The 22501-nt window shown below is 39.6% G+C and overlaps 1 protein-coding gene across 5 annotated transcripts in view; it reads right to left on the bottom strand.

Annotated features, from left to right (window-relative positions):
- RALGAPA2 (Ral GTPase activating protein catalytic subunit alpha 2) overlaps positions 1-22501 on the bottom strand; it is a 1781019-nt gene that overhangs the window by 1046189 nt on the left and 712329 nt on the right. For 2 of the 5 annotated variants that reach the window (XM_086927515.1, XM_086927511.1), the window contains exons 16-19: positions 21046-21210; positions 20266-20406; positions 10679-10819; positions 5622-5725 (exon numbers count right to left, since the gene is read on the bottom strand). In XM_086927515.1, coding sequence (XP_086783641.1) covers positions 5622-5725; positions 10679-10819; positions 20266-20406; positions 21046-21210 — 551 coding nt within the window. The remainder of the gene's footprint in view (positions 1-5621; positions 5726-10678; positions 10820-20265; positions 20407-21045; positions 21211-22501) is intronic. The other 3 variants (XM_086927512.1, XM_086927513.1, XM_086927514.1) reach the window with 3 other exon arrangements.

Raw genomic sequence — 22501 nt, 5'->3', positions numbered from 1 at the left:
TGTAGTGTAAAAGCCATCATTTGAATCCATGTTTGAAAATTTTTCCTGGTGGGGGGACCTTCCCGCTCCCTCTTTTTGCAGTTTGGGCTCACTCTCTTCGCTTGCTCGCTCATTATACCAGGATACAATTTTTCGCCTCACCACTTTCAAAATACACCAGCCGCCCCTGTGTTGGTTAATGGCACATGGTGAAATTTGGAGTTGTTTCTTCGGGCAAAGTTAACCGGGGACAGAAGTTCGGGCCCGGTGTGTTTACATTTGAGATTGGTGACCATTCGGAGGAAGAAAGCAGCACTTTACATCATCTTAAGTGCGGCAAACAAACTTTCAAAACAGTCACTCTCAGGTTCAAATTACAAATTGGGCGCGTGCCACTTACTTGATTTGCTGTTCGCGCAATGTGTCTGTCCTCCGATTCTTCCCTACGTCACTACCAGCTCAGAGCTTGTGTAGGACGCCCTGCTGATCTAGCGTGCCGTGAGCCATACGGTAAGGTGCAACGAGCCGCCAACTTGTGTTTGTCTACCTTGTTTGCTGCCAGTCTTGTTGCTATTATAGCTTTTGCTAACCACGTTGTTAAATGAAGTATCAGCAATGCGTTCCTCCAGTGATGGCAGCGACGGTTTACTATTGGCGACATGAAACCGCAGCTCGCTTCTTGGAGGATACTCAACATGAATTAAGTCAAGGTACTCTTTGCCTAGAGTTGCTGCCTGTTACTGCATGTACATCGGCATTCTGGTGGGATATGTTGGTCGGGGAAAGTATCGGCCCCAGTGTTAAAAAAAAAAAATTGGTTGAGAGAACCAGGGGCAGTGAGGCCAAAACTGGGATAAAGAGCAGAAGCCCAGAACTGGAAAATGCAGCAATGAGATAACTGGCACAGGGATTAGCGTATTGAACTTGAAGCCACCCTTTGATTTGAAGTATTTTCTGAGATGACTGTTAAAAATTAAGTATCAAGTAAGCTGTGGAGTTCATGGTATCTGTTACAAGCTATGGTGAGTCCACCTTGATCAGTGATTCGTTCATGAACAGGAATACAGAGACCTTTGAGCTGCATATTCATGCCACAACCACCACAATCACCTTTAAGACTGTGGGTGCCCATGTTAATCCAAATAGAACAACTGCATAAAGGGTGGAGCCTACCACAAAAAGCTGGTATCTACCGCGTTACTGCAGGATCTATATGTGTAAATATGTGTCCTGCAAATCAAGGGACAAAATCCGGTCTTCCATCTCCAGCACCAACAGCACTGGAGCTGAAGATGGCATATTAAATGTCTCCTTGCGAAGGAAGGAATTTAGTATCCTGTTATTCAGGAGAGACCACAATTGCCCTTGGGAACAAGTAAGTGTTGCGAATAATAGCTTTTGCCAATTTCCTGCACTTAAACCAACTACTTCACCCCTTTCTGTATAAGTGCTGTTCTGTCCTAAAGTAGAACACAAAATGCGAGTGTGGGAAAAATGTAATGGAGAGAAAAGGGGGAGGTTTCTATTTGAAAGGAAGGACATAACGGCTTTCTACAATTTGCAAGGTACACAGGTCTATCGTAATGGCAAGCCAGGACTTCCTCAAAGGTCATTTGTGTTCCCCGGAGGGAAAACTATAGCGGTTTTCCAGGAGATGCCAAGAAGGATGAGGGTTGCGCTACATGTCAATGACAACTGCCTCAGCCTCTCTACTGCCAAAGAACCTGACTTGGCTGCTGGACAGGCTGGAAAGGCTTGGCATAGATAAAATGGCAGCCCCTCCAAAAAGCCGTAAAACCTATGTAATATCTATGGAAGTCTTGGTTAAGGAACGCAAACCCAAAAGTCTGAGCTGCAGCCTGACATTGTTGAATGTTTCAGGGGCAGAGTCTGCTTTGTCCCCAAAAAAGGCAAGCCCCATCAAAGGGCACATCTATTATATTAGCATGGATATCCTCCGAAGTCCGTGAAGTAGAGCCAAGCTAGGCCTCTGACACAGAAGACCCCATGGCTTTGGCCACCGCCTCCAAGGCTGGTCACACATCTGAATGACGGCATTCTATCGATCTTTGAGTAGATCTTTGAATTTCAAGTGGTCCTGGAGACTCAATGTCACCATCTGCACCATTTCCCATAGGGTTTAGTTAACTCACCAAGAGCTACGCAGTGTTCATGGATTCAAGGGCTAAACTACTAGTCTGGGGGTGGATTATGATGAGGGTTTTGTCCTGAGCAAGATGACCACCCGGCTCTCTTACAAAGAAGAGGAGGATAGTAAAGATGGGTCTACCAGTGCTGGCCGATAATTTCAGGCAATCTGCCCACTCACTGAAGGAGCTGGCATAAGCATAGCCCACATTGCCATAATAAGCACCAGTAAATCTTAATTGAATGGGAGGAATGGCTCTGAAGTGTCAGGAGAGAGCTGAAGGATTATGTAATCTGCTGCATCTGTGTAGGAAAAGGGCAGCAAATTGGCTGGCTCGCTGCGGTTATCATCATCATGAGGTCTCACGTGGGGCTTATGATGCAACTAAATCCGAAACAAAAATAACATCCTAACTTTGCCAGTATTCTTCTCTGGCCAAAGGTGTGGCCTGGTATTCCATCCTATATTAAGCCTCCCCACCAGTATCTGCGCCTTCCCTCTTGAGTGCCGCAAGATTTCCTTTGCCTTAGGAATAGGCTCAGGAGACACAGCTGGTGTAGGGGGAGGAGCAACCAGCAGCAGCTGGAAAAGTGCCCCCGTCAAGACGTTTGGGGGCCTCTGGTGCCAGGGAAGGATCTCACAGTAGTATCCAAGGCACAGCTCCTATCGGTACCATGGGTCCCAGTAGCACCAGAGAGAATCAAAGCATCACAAAAAAGTGAAGTGACAACATGGCTTGTTTGAAGGCCTTAATCGGCACTTCTTCGGCACCAGGCCCTGGAAACTCCTACTAGACTAGGGGAAACGTCAGTGGCTGTTTCAGCATCAGCTCTTCTGCTAGAGTGATGTCCTCCAGCTCCAAAAAAGAAGGACCCAATTGAGAAGGGTTGTGGCAAGGAGACCTTATCCTGGAGCGGGAAAGACATGTTAGTGGAAAGTACTCCCGCTTGTTCAACTTCTTGTGTTTCTTCTTTCTGACCTTCAATAACTTGGAAGAAGGAGAAGAACAGGACTTGGACCATGACCAGGAGAGCGATCTACCAGGAACGGCATTCATTACACGTGTACACAGTGAAAAACTTTTCCTCCTGCTCCTTGATGTCTTTAGAGTGCATGATGTCGTCATGCTCTCATGATTTGGAGTAATGTTGTGGGCCACCACAAGCAGACATCGTGGTGTTCTGAAATTAATATCTGTCCCTGAAGCGAGGGGGGGGGGGGGGGGGGGTTGTTCCTGTGGCATTATGTCTGAGGAGTAATCAACAACGCCATATAATGGTGCAGGAAAGTCATTGCAACATTCCCAGATCCAGTCTGGTGCCTGAGAATAGTCAAAATGTGAGGAATCTGCAGGTAGAAGTATTCCACAGACAAAGGAGATGAGAAAATGCATAATGAAAAAGAAAATTTAATGGTGAAAACAGAACCATTGCTTTAAACAATACTGAAAAATACAAAAGCGTAAATTCCTAAAATTGGGTCAGTTACTGGAAGCTGATATGGCCAACAAAGCTTACGCAATCCTCATAAATGATTTTCTAATCTGTGTGAAATGACACCAAAATAATAAGAACAAACACTCTGACTAATCTAACAAGACGCCTACTCTAGGATAGTGGTCCATGATAACACAGTTGACAATATTTCCTTTAAGTATCAGGAGGCTGTGGTGTAGACGAAGAACTACTGGACTAAGGATAATATTTTAAATTCTGGATGAAAAACAACACACAACTAATTATAATACAGTTTCGAGAACTGAACATCTGGCTCTTTGAAACCCAAACAGCTTTTTGAGAAAACGTACACACTTTATCAACTGATGAACTAAGAGGAGTCTGTATTTCTACTCGAGGGAGGGGAGAATGCAGGTGCTCTCGAAGAATCAGCGGGTGGTTTGAGGGTGCCCCCATTAGTCTGGAACACCAGAGAAAAATAGGCCTAAAAAAGGGCAGTTGCAAGAGGAAAAATGGGAAGTGTCCACAATGCATTTTGCCACCTTCTTATCGCAGTCACGAGCCCTACCTACATAAGTGAGGTACCATTTTTATCAGGAGACTTGGGGGGAAAGGTAGGTGGTAGGAAATTAGTTGCTCTCTGCAAATTCCAGAATTTTCTGTCACAGAAAGGTGAGGAAAATGTTTTAGTTTAGTCAAAGTGTGAAGTTTGCAAGGGCTTCTGGCTTGCAAAACCTGGTGGGAGCCACACAAATCATCCCACCCTGTATTTTACTTGGTGTCCAGTTTTAAAAAAATGTGCAGGTGCCAGCTGGCCTAGAGCCCAAAATACACAGCTATGCACACTGCAGCAACAGAGTCAGTTTTCCGCTGTAAAATGTGATATGTCCATGTTGCATTTTGGGCCTTTTCTTATCACAGGCACAAGGCCTACCTTCACAAGTGTGGTACCATTTGTATTGAGAGACTTATGGCAACACAGAAAAGTAGAACAAGTGTTATTACCACTTGTATTTCTCTATCTTTGTTCCTTCGTAGTGTGTAAATAACAACTGCTTCTAAACTCCGTATCTTGTGATCATTTCAGAAAATACATAGGTTTCTATTGACCTATTTTTCACTCGTTATATTTTACCATATGAATTGCAATACACCCTGTACACAATGAAAAACTATGATAAGGTGCAGCTCAGTTATTGGCTCTGGGTACGTACAGTTCTTGGAAAACCCCATGATCAAAAGGGTCTAACAGCTGTCATTGTATATTGCTTTTTTTTAATTGGCCATCGTGACGAGAAGTTACAAATTAAAACATTACCACAAATGGACGTTTATTCCTACTAATTTTCAAAATGTTTTTTTTTCAACATTAGGAAAACCTTGAGACTTCTACACAAATGACCCTTTGCTGAATTCAGAATTTTGTATACATTTCAGAAATCTATAGCTCTCCAGAATCACCCACGAGTTTCGCAGCGGTTTCCACCACAAACTGGAAGTAGTTTGCAAGCACAAAAATAGGAAAAATGGGCTACCTCTAAAAAATGCCAAACCGCTGGTAAAAATAAAAAAATAGTTTTTGTGATTCAGCTCTGCGTGTTCCCGAAAGCTGAGAAAATGGTGACTTCAGCACAGCAAACCTTTTTTGATGCTATTTTTAGGGGTCCAAAAAGACACTTTTTTCTATTTCCCACCAAAACTCAAAATTCAGCTACATTTTGCCTATGCTCGAAGTCTCCTCCATGGAAATTCACAAACCCTCGGTACCTTTGGAATCCCGAAGATGTTGGGTAAAAAGGACACAAATTTTGCGTGGATACCTTATGTGGAAAAACAATGTATGGCGGCCTAAGCACGAACCACCCCAAGCTGTCGGAAAAGAGCTTAGCCTTCTAGTGGTAAAAGGACTAGCAGGAACAGGGTTAAGAAGACCAACGTATGGTACTGTGAGATTAGACAATGTCCAACAACCACACCGTGCAACTCATACAGATAATATGCATCATTAATAAATCTGTGCTTACGGTTTGGCTTACCAATGGTGTCTCACGCTCACCGGGCACAAATTCCTTGTTTTCTTCAACAAATGTGGTATCTGACGATTCAACATATTGACCATTTTCGATCCTTTCCTCTGTAGCTCATTAAATAAACACAAGATCAAAAAGTCTATTAAAAATGAATATTAATTTAAAAAAATCATCATCATCTTAGTGAATTTTATTCCTTTAGTATGAATTGACAGCAATGGAACTGATATCATTGTGAGTGCAATTTCAAATTTGAAGTGTAAAGATGGAGACGTTAACAAAACACACACAAAATAATTTCAACACATGACATTTTTTTAGGCAAGACTTGCAAATCAAAGGGAAAGTTATACCTAAATGTGTATAAAATTATATTCAGTGATCCACATATCTTTTGAAAGTATCTGATTTAAGTTATGCATTAATGTTAACACATATAAATGGAAACAAACTCACTTCAGTAAACCTACACGAGTATAATGTAAGTACTGCTCACCTTTATGCAAAGTTGGATTATGTATTCATCATACATGTTAGACCTGGCACCATTGGCGTGGATCTCCCTTCCATATTTGCTGTTACCTCATGTATTTTTGCTGGTGTTTGATGTTTTGGGCACTGTGCCACAGCCTTCCAGTGCCACAGTGCAAGTGCTCCCTATTGTAAACTGATGTATAAATCAGTGGTTCCATGTTTGGCTATTTGGTTCACTTGTCAGACCCTAGTCTAGTGCACTGAGTGTGCCCAGGGCTGTAAATCCAAATGCTGCTGGTGGGCTTGCAGCACTGGTTGTGCCACACACAGAAGCAGCCTTGTAAACTGTGTCTAAGGTCTGCCACAGCAGAGCCTTCGTGCAGTCTGGTACTGTCATGCTGACTGGGCAAGTGCACCCACTTGCCAGTCCCTAACCCTTCCCTTTTCTTCATATCAGCCAGCCCTATGGTAGGCCTAAGGGCAGGGTGCATTGTGAGTATAAGGTAGGACAAGCCCTGATGTGTGTGGCATGTCCTAATAATGAATTACAGCCATTTTAGTTTTTCACTATTGCAAGGCTACCTGTTCCCCATAGGCCAGAATGGGCGGTTAGATTATTACATGTTTATAATCCTAACTGTCACAGAGAACATGGTAGAAATTCGAGTTTAGTATGCCTGAACTCAGAATGATAAAATACATATTTTAGTGAAGTTGGGTTTAACATTCTGTGTTTGCAAATACAACTTTTAGAAAGTAGGTATTTGCTTGTATAACCATTCAAACCTGCCTCTGCTAGGTTGTGTATTCCTTTGTCTGGTTTTGTCGGTGACAGGGCTGGGGGATTTCAAGAGGCGGGCTGAGTCACCCAGTGGTGAATAGAGAAATCTGCATCTAGATGTGAGGGAGGAGTTGCACCTGAACCTTGAATAGGGCTGTGCCTGCCTTCCACAATACTGGCTTCACCCCTTTGGGGAGCGACTGAGGTCTCTGTCCTGCACACTGAAAGAAGAGAAGGAGTCCTGTAAACTTGCCTTCCACAATGCTGGCTCCACCTCCTGTGGGGCATCTGATGTGCCTGCCCTGCACTGTGAAAGGAAAGGAGAAGTCTGGTAAACAGAGTGCTTCAGAACTGGTTTGGACTGGGCAAAGGCCCCTCTCCCATCAGAGAACAAAGGATTTTGGGGTATAAATATTGGGACCCTGATCCCATGAAATTAGATCACTTTTGGACTACATGAAGAAACCTTTACTGAGGAGAGGAACCTGAAGAAACGGAGGAGAGACTATTCCCAAGTGCTGCTGGGGGATTTGCCTGCAGTGGTTGCCTTACTGCCAAAGGAAGGAGAAAGGAACTTTGTGTACTTTGCTTTCAACTTGTGAAGGATCTCCAAGAGCTTGGAAAAGAGCTTGCCCCCTGCTGAAGTCTCAGGGACAACAGACTTCAACTCTCAGCTCCCCAGAGTTCTTGCGGAAGTGCCTGCTGCTGTTTTGGGCCTTCTGAGGAACTGAGTATCGCAAGGAGCTGGAAGCGCGACTCAACGAGAAGAAGCGGGTCGCTGTGCCTGCTGTCAACTCCGAAGGAGGGTGTCACCGCTGGAACTGTCGCACTGCACCACATCGGAGAGAAGCGTGCCGCAACGAAGAGGAAGCGTGTCGCTGCTGCTGCCATTGCAACTCCGAAGGAGGGTGTCGCCGCTGTAGCTGTCGCACTGCACTGCATCAGGAGAAGAATCTGACAAAGAGGTCGGAGCGTGTCGCCGTCGCTGTGCCTGCTGTCGCAACTCTGAAGGAGGGTGTCGCCGCTGGAACTGTTGCACTGCACCACATCGAAGAAGAGCACCTCGCATCCCTAAGAAGCGCGCCACCTTCGGAGCTGCTGCCGTCGCATCGTAGATGACGCCGCTGTAGTTGTCGCATCGTGCGGAAGCTTAACGCATCGTTGGAGAAGAGTGTCGCCGCTGGAGCTGCTGCAGTCGCATCGTCAGGGTGTCGCCGCTGCAGTCCACGCATCGAACCGAGCACTTCTCGCATCCCTGAGAAGTGTGCCGCATCTGGAAGATCTTCACGTCTTTCTTTCTTTGTATCTGAACTTTGCCGCATTCCCATCGCTGCAACATTGCTTGTCGTGGAAGCGGAACGCAACCTAAGGTACATTGACGCAGAGTGTCGCATCTAAGAACTGAACTAAGCTTAAATCTACCATCTTACAGTAATAGCATTGTGTATTTTTATTGTTGTGGTCTTGTGGTAACTCTATATAAAGTCTACTTATTTTTTATATAAAACCTGTGTGGTGTCCATTTGTAGTGTTGTCACTGGGTTACTGTATGTGGTCACAAATGCTTAACACACAACACCTCTGAGATAACGCCTGTCTGCTTGTGCCAAGCTACCAAGGGGGTGAGCAGGGGTTATTTTAGAAGTGTAATGCCCTTATCCTGACTAGAGGCGAGGGTCCCTATTTGTCACAAGTACCTACCTGTGCCAACTAGAGACTCCCACATCTAACAATACATATTTTAATAGTTAGCTAATTTTCCTTCATGATTTACACTTTTACCTACTCACGCACCACTTTCTTCACTAATTTTTTTTAAGGTTTTCATTTAAAAAATCAAATAAAATCAAGACATTCAAGCAAGGAAAAGTAAGGCTGCTATAACAAAAAAGTAATAACAATAACATCCATGTGCTATCATAGTTGTGCTATGATGAAACAAACTAAAACACAATTAAAAAGCTAAAAAAGACATCTAAAACTAGAAACAAACCCTGAAAGCATAAATCAAAGGTGGAGTTTCAAGAGGCTTGCCAAAGTCAAGAATGTACGGGTACAGAGTAAACATTCCATATTTTCGTTGCGAGCCCAGAAATGTCAATCAATAGCTCTTAAAGCTTTTGCTACCAACAGAGTGTTGGGTTAAACATACCCTTCTGTTGATTACTGATTTAAGTCGCTATTCAACTGACAAACTACACTAACGTGCTCCAAGGCATTAAGCAGTATGCAGGCAGAAAGGACATCAGGTAATGGCTCTCTCTAATTGTCTTCAAGATCACGCTAGAATCATCAGGAGATTAATATAAGACAAGACATGGGACAACTATAGGAACTAAAGGAAGAGCACAATTGATCTCAATATATAGCTCTCTATATTTTTTTGCAGAACTGTTTATTTTTGATTCACATATCTTAACTATATTCATTATTTTCCTTATTTTCTAATGATTCACAACTTAGTAATGCAATTGATTCATCCTCCCACACAAAGAGTAACAGCCTTTGTTAAACAATATGATCCTCCTGACCACGTTGATGGTCTACTTCCTTTAGTCCCAATTAAAGACCCCTGATCAGTGGACATGTGCATTACAAATTCAATTACTTGGTGCAAGATTAAAGATATTTGCTTTGTGAGAGGGAGAGCCTAACATATAATTCAGGATCAGATTCAACTTTGAAATGACACGGTATTGCACTACTTTAAGTCAGCAATAATGTTGTGTTAAGGTTGTTGAATAATTACGGTCTGTTGTGTGTGTCATTAAAATCTTGGATTAACTGTGATTTGAATCTTTGCAGACTGATATCTGCGGTCAATAAAGTCCATAAAACCCTTTCCACAATTTAACATTGGTGAGTGTAAAGTTCATCCTCCACTATCAACAATCTTGGGTCAGCATTTCAGATAAGAGAAACTCTTGGAACGATTTGAAGACTACAAGTGCATAGTTCATGGAAACAGCAGAGGCTCATTATCTAATCAAAACCACGCCTCTTCACAAGATCTACAGCCTGGTGTCTCCTTCCTCATACCCACCCCTCTTGCCTTAAATCAGGTTGTCATGTGTTGCACACCTTGAATCAGGTTGTCGTGTGTTGCACTTGCGAATGCTGAAGAAAGGTAGGAATGGTGAGCAGTTTCATTATGCTCTCACGTAAGTATCTCTGGGACCTGGACACTTTTTGAGTGATGTTCATTGTAATGTTTAAAATAGATTTCTCTGTTGCGTGGTCAGAAAATGATGAAGACTCCTAAAAAAAAAACTTTCATATGTTCTTGAGAGGGAATGGGCAGCTTTGCAAAGAATTCCTTCTCCTTTGCTACCCCTGCTGGCAAGAGCTTCATTCTGCAAAGGGTCTATGTCTTTTTCATTGTCATGACTAAAAGAGCGCTGAAGATGGCTGTGGTTAGCATATCAGCAAAATAGACCCACACTTTGACGAAAAATGAATATAGCTTCCACATGTATGATTCACATCCTATCACACCACTCACCTGTGTAGATACATTTCAAATGTATCTAATTTACTATTACATGGCTAGCATGTCACCTTGAAACTGCCTTCCATTTAGTCTTGTGCAAAGAATTTGAGAAATATTTGTTAGCTAAATTATGCAATCCACCAGTAAAGCATGTCCTTCACCATCTCCATATGCTGGATTATATAATACTACTGACTTTTTATTAGCTCAATATTTGAGTTATTTACAAAATTGTCTAAAACACTACTTAAATCAAAGAAACAAATTACTTGTACAAAACTTACTTATACAATAAAGATAACTGTAAAGGTAACTTACCTCCAGAGAAGTCCGGACATAGCTGGCCAGATACATTTAACGTGCTGCTGCTACGAGTTAACTGATGTTGTTCCAGATCATTAAGTTGGCCATTACAATCTGTTCCCAATGTATTTTCTGGTAGCTGGCTTTCATCTATTTCTGTGCAATTACGGGGGGTAAATAATACAGTGAATGTATGATAAAATAAATTACCACAAGTAACACATATAAGATGTTTGTTTTCATTCATTAATAAACCAAGATAAAACAAAATCTGATGTTAAGGCAATTCAGCTGCCCAGACATTCCTTACATGAGTATAGATATGGAATACTAAGGTAAAGGTCAAATACACACAATATCTCATAACATAGGAAATTGTCAAACGTTTTCAGTATAATGGGGTTATTTCATAAATTAATGCAAGTCAGGCAAAAATGTATAATTTTACTATTATTTTTGATGGAATAAGTGGAAACCATGTCACTTAGTTCCAAAAATCCAGACTCTGAAATATTTGCATTGAACAATTAAGAAGCATAATCCTCGCTAAAGGACTTTATCATAGTGATTACAGTTACCATTGCTTATCACCAGTGAAAAAGGCAGCTTGGTTCATGCTACATACATTTCAAGAAGATACAGTAGCATATCTTGTTACATTGCAACCTATTTCCATGAATTAACACAGATCAGAGGACAGTGAAGGATTCAGCAAAGAGGTAGAAGGCCCTGCAAAAACCTCACACATGAAAAGGCCACCAAAAAGCCATTTCCAAAAGGATGAATTAACAGAGTTTAACTATATGCACAGATCCATGTTCCAGATAACTTACACTTATCAATGTGTAAACACATACCGTACCTAAAATTCTAAAACTAAGCAATAGATAAAAAAATGTCTTCCTTTCAATACTCCTATAAGCACCACAACCCACTGTATAATGGCTGAACACCTATTTCCACATGTGTCTATTTCTAGAGGGGTTCCCCTGGTGCAGATAAAAATAGAGAAGTGTCACAAGCGTCACATCCTGTATGTTGCAATACAAAATGAAATAATGCACAAAAATGACAAGCAAAACCTGTTATTTAGATCTCCAACCAAGAAGTTGCTAGTACCACATTACTATAAAAAAAATGCAGCATGTCTAAAGTCTGTAAAAAGCAACAGAAAAATGAGCACATAAATGAAATAGATTCTCTAACCTTTCGCTTCAATCAAACAACCAGCTTGGATAAGGTAAACTGTTAAATATTTTCTATGAATGTGTCTGATTAAAGTGAGTACATTGATTACAAGAAAAACATCTTTAATAATGAAATTGTTTTATGGAATAATCTGAGTTCCAACTGAATCTCTTCAATACTGAGGATTTATTTCATCATCCGATTTAGCTCAAAGCATTTTCTTACATAAATGTTCTCAAAGCGATTCAGGTTATATCTATAATTTTTTCATCAGGACGAGATTTTCACATATATTCAATAAAATATTAACTATGTACTATATGCTTTCTTTGTAAATGTTCCCCCATATCCTAATGATTCCTATGTCTATGCAAAATGTGTGTACGGCTAACAAAACATAAGTTTCCCAGATCAAAAAGCATGTCTTGACTTTTCATTGCCTGCGTAATAAATACACCATTACTTAACTCCTTGTGTTTTTGAATGATGCCTTTTGTTGGCTCCTTTAGATACTCCCTTTGCCATTTCACCTGTCAATTTATTTTAATGGATAACCGCTGTAATACTAATTTTCATTCTTCCCAATAGATCTCAGTGTCTTTAAAGGTCTAACAACCAGTTGTTCCATGTCAGTAAAACATTTATTAAGTGTTCTCCACATTGTGGTTTCTTAACTACTCCACTTGCCTGGAATTCAAGATGTATCATAATATGTTGGGTGACAATAAAACGCTTAACCAAAATGGACAAATGATCCTTGGTAAACCGTTGAATTGCGTTCCTTTATGTGCATCTGTGATTTTTACTTCGACATTTGTCCAATGTAGACTTTACAGGAGGGATGTTTTACCACATATATTACATTGTTTGTGTCACAGGTAGCAAATTATCAAAAATGTATGCCTTCATTAGGACAGAGATGTATTAACGTTGAAAATGTTGTAGTCTTTCTTGATTTGGTAATAATTTCGGTCATCCTGATTTTAGCAGTGGTTGAGTTTGTTCCATTAAGCCTCAAAAAGTAAATTTTCTAGTGTATGCCGGTAAAGGTTTCTCAGTGCATATTATTGCTAAGCATCATTGCTATATAACATAAAAAACATAATTCTTAAATGTTTTTGGGGCTTTCCAGGTGGAGTGCTTCTTCATGTGTTAATCGAGAAATGCCTGATCCAATATTCTCTCTAGGGTGCAATTCTGTATTTGAGCCAGACCAAAATCCTAGTGCTTTGCCTGTATAAGACCAACGTTGGACCGAGGTAAAGTTCCAATGTGCATTCTTTAAGATGTGTTTTTCTTCAAAAAAATAAATAAAAAAATAAAAAATTATATACATTGTATGTATGTATATATATATATATATATATATATATATATATATATATATATATATATATATATATATATATATATATATATATATATGGCCCTGCTCATGGCAATCCCAATACTTCATAGAAGCAATTCTGTTAAACATTAGAAATCATAACATTTTTAAATAAACAGTGGTGACAAATCGAAACGAAGTAGGCCTTGGCGGATTTTGTGAAATTATGCGAACTCCATAAAGTGACAAACACGATCTTCCTGTCACACGAGTAGAAGTTCTACCCAAGCGGTAGCTCGCGCTCGCCAACTTTCCGTTGGCGAGCGCGAGGCAGGAAAAAACTCAGTGGTACTACGCGGAGTGGAGTTTTCTGCTATCCACGAGCTCCACAGAGAGCTGAGTGCAGAGTGCAGAAAACTCCGCAAACGGAGCTGAGTTCACCGCCCACACTTAGTAAGAAGCCATGACAACTAAATTGTTTCCATGTTTTCACTGATGTTCCATTCTTAAAAGATGAGTCGACCAGTGTAACACATTTAGATAACCAAGTGGACACAGCTTTTTCCAGAACAATCTTGTCATGACATGTCTGAATGAATCCACAACAATGTAAGCAATGCAATGACAGCACTCTCAGTAAATGAGCACTCACAGTAGGTGAACTGCTTCCAGCAGGGGTAGCTGAAAGTAGATTGATTCTGATAAATAAGAGGGTCAACAGATTGCTTCTATAACAGATTGTCAAAAGGGGAGGGACAACAGATTCCATATGAGATTAAATTTGGGGAGCACATCATATGGGAGCAAATGGGGGGAGGTCATAGGACTCTTTCCTGTGCCATTCTCTGGTGGGATTGCTGTTATTGCAGAACTGAAAGTGTAGAACAGTGTTGAACCCAGTGAAAATGTTACCCCATTACAACATAGCACCCTTATTCATTTGTGTGCAAACCAAAATAATAGTATTTCAGTGCTGAACTTGCGACTCTAGTAATGATACCTTCACCAAAATGCCCAGGAAATAACAGATGTTTTTTCTGACAAAAAACGTGTATTTCCTGATTTAGCATGGCATGACAGACCATGGAAATCTAATTTCTATGCCTCAGCCAAAGCTTTGTATAAAGTGAACTGATACTGTCACTAAGACAAACCTGGCAAACCTTGAACACCAACAATGTAGGCGGGCAAGATTGAACCTGAAATACAATGAAAAGGAAATATTCACACAATGATATGTACGTAGAAACTATAGCATGGACAGGGAAAATGGTGCTGGAGTAGTCCTAGTTGCAGCCTTGACAATGCCACATCTGGTACAAGGGGTGCAAAGTCACACTGTCGACTTTTAGCTGCTTGAGTCTCAGTTTGATTACTAGGATCATTCGAGCTGTTGTGAAACTGTGAGAGGGAATATATTGCTGATGAAATAGACCACTCGAAGAAAACAAATAACCTCTGAGAAGAAACTGCATATTTGAAGGAAAACAGGAAGCAAAGAAACAAATATAAACATGTTTAAGGAATTTAAAGGAATAGAAAGGGAAGACAGCAATGAATATTTTAATATAATCCATAAACTAAGATTAAAAGTGCAGTAACTCTGCAGATGTTGCTTGCCTACATTAAACGGTGTCAACGGAAACCCTGTATGCTTTTGTGAAATATGTTTTCCCTTAACCCCTTGCATGCTCATGACGGAGCCGCTCCATCATGAGCTGCGGTTGCGCTTTGCTCATGACGGAGCGGTTCTGTCATGGCCCTGCCGCCGCGCCTGCGCGGCGCGTTCTATTGAGCGGGCGGGGCCATGACGGAACCGCTCCGTCATGAGCACAGCGCAACCGCGGCTCGTGACGGAGCGGCTCCGTCACGAGCATGCGGCCGCCGCTCTGCCCCCCCCGCCCCCAGCGTTGCGGCGGAATTGCCGCCGCAGCGAAGGGGTTAATGCTGAGAATTTTTTAAACCTTTAATGCTTTCTCAATACACCCTGGAAAAACAATTCATAACCGTTATTTATACACTTCAACTTTCGCCTCTGAAGTTGCACACATGTACCTCGAACTGGGCTCCTACATGTGCCAGCCACATTTCATTTAAGAATACATGAGGTGGCTTGGTCACAGAGTAACAAACATTTTAGCTGTAACATTAGTCAAAAGCTATTTTTTTTAACTTGTTAATCTCTCTGAGAGATATGCCCATTATTTCAAAGGATGGGTAAACTGAGGAAAATGTTTGTAAATCTATCAGCAGCATCTGTTAACAATACTTTAGTCATCAAATCTTTGTCCAAAAACACAAATCAGAACACACACAAATCTAAGGTTATTGCCAACTCAGTGATGGCCATACAAATTAATGTGAGGGGATTCAAATGCAGTTTACATGTATTAAATGGGTCTTGCTACGTTCATAAATATCATAAATAAAACACCCAAAATAAAACATCTGAATTACATTAGATGCAAAAAAAAAGCATATGATAGAGTTAATTGGCTATTGCTAGTACAGGCACTTAAATGACATGGTTTGGGCCTAGGTTTTTAAAAAAATCTAATTTCATATTATACTCTTATCCTAAATAGTTTGTTATAGTTCATAGTGTACAGTCTTCTTATTTTCCACTACAGAATGAACACATGAATGAATGAAACTGAGACTTGTAAAGAGCAGGACCACTGGAGGTTGATGATCTGAGAGTTCTCATAGGCCTATAGTGCAAAAAACGATTAGATAGGAATTTTGGGTACATAGCATGAAAAGACCCACAATCAAAGTGTTTTCAAAAGAACTCTCTTGTGGCTAGGCAGCCAGTACGATTCTCTAAGTGCTTTGCAAGCATAACTGTTCCTAGGAAGTCTCAACAGCAGCCTAGCTGCTGATTTCTGGACAACTTGAGACAACACACAGGCACTAGAAAGGTTGCACTCTACCCCCTTTACTTTTCATCATAGATTTAGAACACTTTAAACTCTAAATTAAAAACTGTGCACTTTACTAGTTTTAAGGTCTGAAACCAACACATTAAATTAACTGCGGATGATGTACTGCTATTTATCTAATCCCCAGCTCTCGTTATTAGCATTTTTCAGTGAAGAGGATTCCCTTTCAAAGCTATCTGAATATAAACTAAATATAGGTAAATCAGAAGTATTCCCCATTAACAAATTTTGTAACAGTGTGGATTATCTTGAAATCCCCGTAAGATTAAATGTCTTGGCATCTGGTACAGCAATACACTCCGAGATTCAATTTCCAAAGTAACTAGTCACACAAAAGAAAAATGACCCCTTTCTACTTATCTTGGTGGGTTAGATTATAAACTATCAAAATTATGATCCTTCTTATCTTAAATATTTCCCTCATGATGTTATGAATCAAACGCCCAAAACTCCTTTTTAGTAATAATTGACACTATTCTTTCAAGTTTTCTTTGGAAAGAGGAAAAGCTTGGATCTCTTTAACAAGATTACGAGTCCGAAATAAAATGGTGGTGTCAATTTTCCAAATTTTATTAGATATCAAAGCATTCTATGCAAATGTATAGTCTCCTGCATTACCCACTTTTAAATAGTGATAAATAGTAGTTTAACTTAGAATCATTATTACTTGCTCCATTTTCGCACAACCATATACTTTTTATGTCTTGTCCATTTAAAAATTGGTTACCTGCAAACATTTCACATAAAGTGGTTTGTTAAGGTCATATGTGATTTCTACTTTGTCAAAAATGCACCACATTTTAAATAACCCTCTTCGGTATAATAATTGGATTAAAAAGAATGGTAGGGTCCAGAATTGTAACGATTGGCCAGACAAAGGTTTAATCAATATTCCTCAACTTTATATAAAATGAACTCCAATACCTTCCCAGGAGTTATCCCAGAGAAATGATACTCTTTCCCAACATGGTAGTAGGCATTCATTACTTCTAGACCTTTGTAAGAATGCGGTGCGGCCCTTTGTTTTCTCCTCCACAGAGGACATGGACCTACCAATAACCCCCTAGATATTTCTGCACATATGTCAGCATTTAGCTTATATACGGTTCTTGGATCTTTCGGTATAGACAGGTCCAAGTCAAATACTGAACATACGAGGGGAAAAAGACTTACAATGTGAATGGCCCATTCCTATATGGGATAAAATAAAGGCTAAGATACATTCCACCACTCAGTCAGTTTGAAACAAACATCTCTTCCATATTAGACTTTATTATACTCCTAGTATAAGTCCAAAATTCTTTCTAGCAGGTCTAAGGTCCTGCTGGAGATGTGATAATGTAGATGCTAAATTTGTTTTTTTTTTATCCTAATATTGGGAATTTTGGACCAGTGTTTGGTCAAAGATGGTATTCATCACTTACACAGGTATCTTCCCCCTTTTCCATTCCTATTGTTTTTGTGTGTGAAGTACATGAATTATTATTATTATTATTACAAAAACGTATTATGCGCGCAGATACCCCAAGGGGTTTCCCGGCACAGGGGGGAATAGGGAACCGAAAGAAGGGATCTACAAGAAGCTAGAAAAGGAAGGTTTTTTGACCCTTATGGAAAGTAAGAAGGGATGTCAGATCTCTCAAGGCAGTTGGCAGGGAATTCCATACAATGTGGTCTCCATGTTTTATTTGGTAAATCCGGAGATTTGCTAATTGCAATCACTCTACAAGTTATTACTAGTAATTTTAAATCACACGATAAGTGGTCTGTACGCCTTTGTTGGAATCTAGTGTGTCGTAATCATTGGTTAGACCGGTACAAGCTAACATCATTACAATTAGCTATTAAACATGATAATATATAGTTACCAGTATTTGTCTTAAATTTTTAGCCATTACTTCATTTTTATTCCTATGCTAGAATATAAACATTTATATAGTTATAAGTTTGCTTGTTCTATGTTGAATACTTCACAGAACTGTAAAATATATTTTGTCTCTTTTTTTGGATGATTTCTAGAATTTCCCCAATTACCACAGGAACAGTCTTCCTGTTCCGGAGTGTGACTGGATAGTACTTCAAGCCGCAGATGGATTTTCAAAGAACCCTATGAAATATACCAGGAAGCAAAACTGGTAATTGGGGAAATTCTGGAAACCATCCAAATCAGGTGGAGGACTTATTTGCCTCCAACTAGAAGAATGTTACAGCTGGAGGGATTCCGATCTCTGTAGACCGCTTTTCACATTGGTCCTCTTTATATTTTGACGAATTATTGGATATCCGTTTAGCTCTTGGCACATCAGTGACCATCAGGGAATTAGAATCTGCAATGTCAAGATATAGGAAGATACCACATATTAATAGTGGAAATATGATTGAAACTTTATCCTTCGAGATGGAATAGTGTCACCATAAGGCACACATGATACTGTGCCATTTCAAAGAGAGACATTAAGATTAAGAGTTCTGAAGAAGGTGGATTAGAAACATATTGCTCACCGAAACGCATCAACGCCTTTATTGTTGTTATTAAACTGGAGGAACGTTTAAGTCTAACTACAAAATAATTTATAGACTTCAACAGCACTGATTCAGTCGAATTAACGTGGTTATGATGATTTTAAATTACCACTTGTTTTTTGTCTCTCGTGTATATTGAAGTTTAATTGGTATTTGTGTGAGTCTTTTTGTTGAAATATATTTTTTAACTTTTTAAGAAATTATTGTATGTATTCATTGTGTTTCAAAAGATTGATTTTGTTTTTAATAAATATATTTGAGACATACAAACATTTTTTTGCTTATAATTGATTTATGGGTTCTGTTGTGATAGTTGATTAAGTATATCTGAATGCCCTTTGTATGGTTTTGTATGGATGATTACATTATCCATGAGTTGCGATCCAAGAGAACCCCTCTTTTTTTTTTTAGACATTTATTGTATATGGTACCCCGTCTCTTGGACAGTGGGCCACTCTCTCTTTGTTTCCAGAGATGAATGAAACAGACCAACAGAGTAGTAGGTAGTGCACTCGACCTATCTACTGCCTGTGCAATGTATTCAATGGGGTGGTATTCATTTCAACCTCAGAAAAGCTCCCACAAGTCTGCACTTGACATGCATGTTTTTTTCAATAAAAACAAGATCCTTGCATTGACTTCTGAACACCCCATTATTACAGATGGCAAATAATGCTACTATCTGTCAAATGCAGTTAGTATCCCAAGGTATCACATCAAAAATATTGGAAGGAGCAACATCAGTTCACTTATTAATTGGTAATCCATGGTATAGTCTTTCGAAGTGTGTGTGTATGGGAAAGATGTCGGGTAAATATAGCTTTCTGATTGAACTTTTTCCATACACAGTTTTGGCTTTACTTTTCTTCATAGCTGAACTATGTTGTTAACTGCAGGGCAACAGCTCTACATTTACTACTTTTTTTTAATGTTCTTACCAACTTAGTAACTCATAGATTGCAAGGTCTTTTTTTATGTCTTAGCTAATGTTTCTGTTTCTTACATGGTCTAATCTTAAAAGTGGCCTTTAAAAGTATTTTTAAAACTTGTGTCATGTCAAGATGTGTTTACGTTTTCTCTTACCACAAATTAATTTAAAGGCTGTCTATGAATAATGTATTAAACAAACTCATGACGTCCAACATGCACATGGAGTGTGTCCTTTAGAAGTGTTTTCCATTCTCTGTCTAAAGTTTATTTACAGCCTCCAATCCACGGATACCTTTAACCTGAAATAGGGTCTGTACTTAAAACTCTTATGGTACTTTTATGTCCATCATTTAGTGATGCATTCCGCATCACTTTCCCTTTTCTATTTCGGACAACAGAGCATGTTGCCTCTTAAAATACAGCATTTTCTACAAAAACTGTTATTGGTTTCTGCTGAAAGTACTGCATGATTTCATTTCAATTAGGTATTATTAAATCATATACTTTCTAATGAACCTCCTGGATTGATCTCATTAGTATTAATATTTTCAGTCTTCAAAATTGGCTATGCATGCTTATATTCAGAAATATGCTCAGAAAAGAAGAAAAGGGCAAAAGGAAAGTATTACACACAAAGATCACGCAGCAGATAAAACATGAAGTGTAGTGAAGAAAAAGGAGAAGTACAATACCTGAAAGCCTGTGAGAGCAAGAATTGTAAGAGACACCAGGTAAAACAGAGTTCACAGTGTGAAGCAGAAGAGGAACACTTTTAGTAGCTGGCAAAGCCTCATAAAGTTGGACACAGTTGCTGATAGACTGGCTTCGCTTAGCTTCCAGGAAAAGATAAGTAAAAATGATATCAGCAGAAGATTAGGATCATGTCAATTTGATTGGGAAACTCAAACAATCTCAGTGAAGTATAGGTTAAACTGTTACAATTCAAGTTTTGCTCAACACAAACTAAAAATGGCTCTGCATTTCTAATCTTAAGTCAGCCATTATCCGCTCTCAATTAAATATTTGGCTTTTTAGGAAAGACCACTGGAAAGTTTTAAATGGACACAATTAATTTAGAATGTAAGACAAAGCAGCATCACTTTTGATTTCTCTTTACTCTAAACTATTTCTCATTCACCAAGGCCAATGGGTCACTATATTCACCATACAGCTTCCTATATTTGCTCACAAATGCACTTGGCTATAATGGAACCTAGCGTGACTTAAAAAATGACATGCCACCAAAAGAAGCATGCCTAGGTAACCAACAAATCTCACAAACCCGGGTAACACGACAAAATAAACAATACTAAAGTTGACAATAATAAGGTGGTACTTTATTTTTAACTAGTCTGGTCTTAAACAGATACAATACAAGGATTTCCTACTTAAAATGAGTGTAAATGTATTAAAATATGAGCTGAAGAAACTGAAAAGTTGGAAAAACTTTTGTGCGGATTGCAGTTCCTCACCTGTGGCCTTTTGACGGACAATGCTTCTTGCTTTTTCAACCCCTGGAGCTCCTGTGGTGGTGGCACTTCGGAACCTCATTGGCTCGACTGAGTCCTGGTGACTTTTCCAGCTCAGGGAAAAGGACCGACCTACTGCCGATCCTTTCTGAGAATCCGCAGCTCCAACTACAGGCAAAGAAACAAAGTACTACTCTCTAAAGCATCCCAGTTTCAGTAAAAAGGAAACATTTTAGAGGGATTGAAAATTGGATTACTAATTTACAGAACATTAACAGATATGGGGGATAACTTATAGAAGCAAAATGCTGGGAATAGCAACTAAAATCATACCAACGATGTCCAAAATTGCACTGTGAAGATTTCCTTAAAAATAGAATAGTCCCAATCAGGAATCCTTTAAAAGTCCACCCTCCTCCATGGCCTGCACAAGAGTTTCAGCTAGTGTCAATATAGTTAATTCTTTAGAAGACGTTTTATTCAAGTCCTATAATACCTTGTTTTAAGTATATTTATATGATAGAGATGAAACAACAATGGGGGCTGACTCGCCTCCTTTAGGTGAGATTCCATCAGCATCTTTGGGAAAAAAGTAACACCATGTCCCAGTTGAAAATCGCATAAGGTTCAGAGACTCATGGAGATTACATCTTGCTAACACAGTTAGCCAATATATAGTTTAGGAACAGCACTTAACATAAAAGCAGTTTCATATCCTTAGAAGTCATTGGTTCAAAGTGCTTATGCAACAGAGCTTAATGGACAAGGATCAGGTCTCACCTTACAGAATACCGTATCAAGGAAGGACACAAATGCAACAGGCTAGTCAGAGGGCTTTTGATGGCCTATTTATGTAGGCAGCTTGGGCTCCTAGGAATCTACTTATACTTGCACACGCCTCACACGTGTATGGAAAATGCCACGGTATCGCCCATCTAGCAAGTTGGATGACTTATGTCCCTGGACAGAGCCCATAATAAATATCTTAACTGCCTGTATTTGAGTCCATTTCTAGTAGTGGACGTCCTAGCGACAGCCAAGAGCTCAAGGTTATCAAAGGAGAGGCCTAACAAGCAAAGCCTAATTCCTTTCGAAATAAGTAATGAAACCTAGCGACTGCAAGGAAGGAGGAAGGATTCTATCCATCCATCTATTTATCATGGATGGAAAGGCTCTGAATTTGAGAAAGATACACAAAATACAGGACCTGGGTACGAACTAAAAACATCCCCTATGATTATCCTATCTTAATTTTGACATTTGATGATGTACAATAAGCATGTGTAATTGTTACTCACCAAATATCATATTTAATGTTGGTCTACATTGGTATGATCATGCGCAAGGTTAGGCTTTACATGCAGTAACACTGAAGTAGTAGTAGTAGTAATAAATCTATTGTATGATTAATTAAAACCTTGACAATATAGAATATTGAAAGAAAATCAAAAGGTAGTTA

This window comes from Lissotriton vulgaris, chromosome 6 (assembly GCF_964263255.1).
Source record: "Lissotriton vulgaris chromosome 6, aLisVul1.2, whole genome shotgun sequence".
In the NCBI taxonomy this organism is placed as follows: domain Eukaryota; kingdom Metazoa; phylum Chordata; class Amphibia; order Caudata; family Salamandridae; genus Lissotriton; species Lissotriton vulgaris.
The sequence above is the reverse complement of the archived record's forward strand: the minus strand, read 5'-3'. Positions and strand labels throughout refer to the sequence as shown.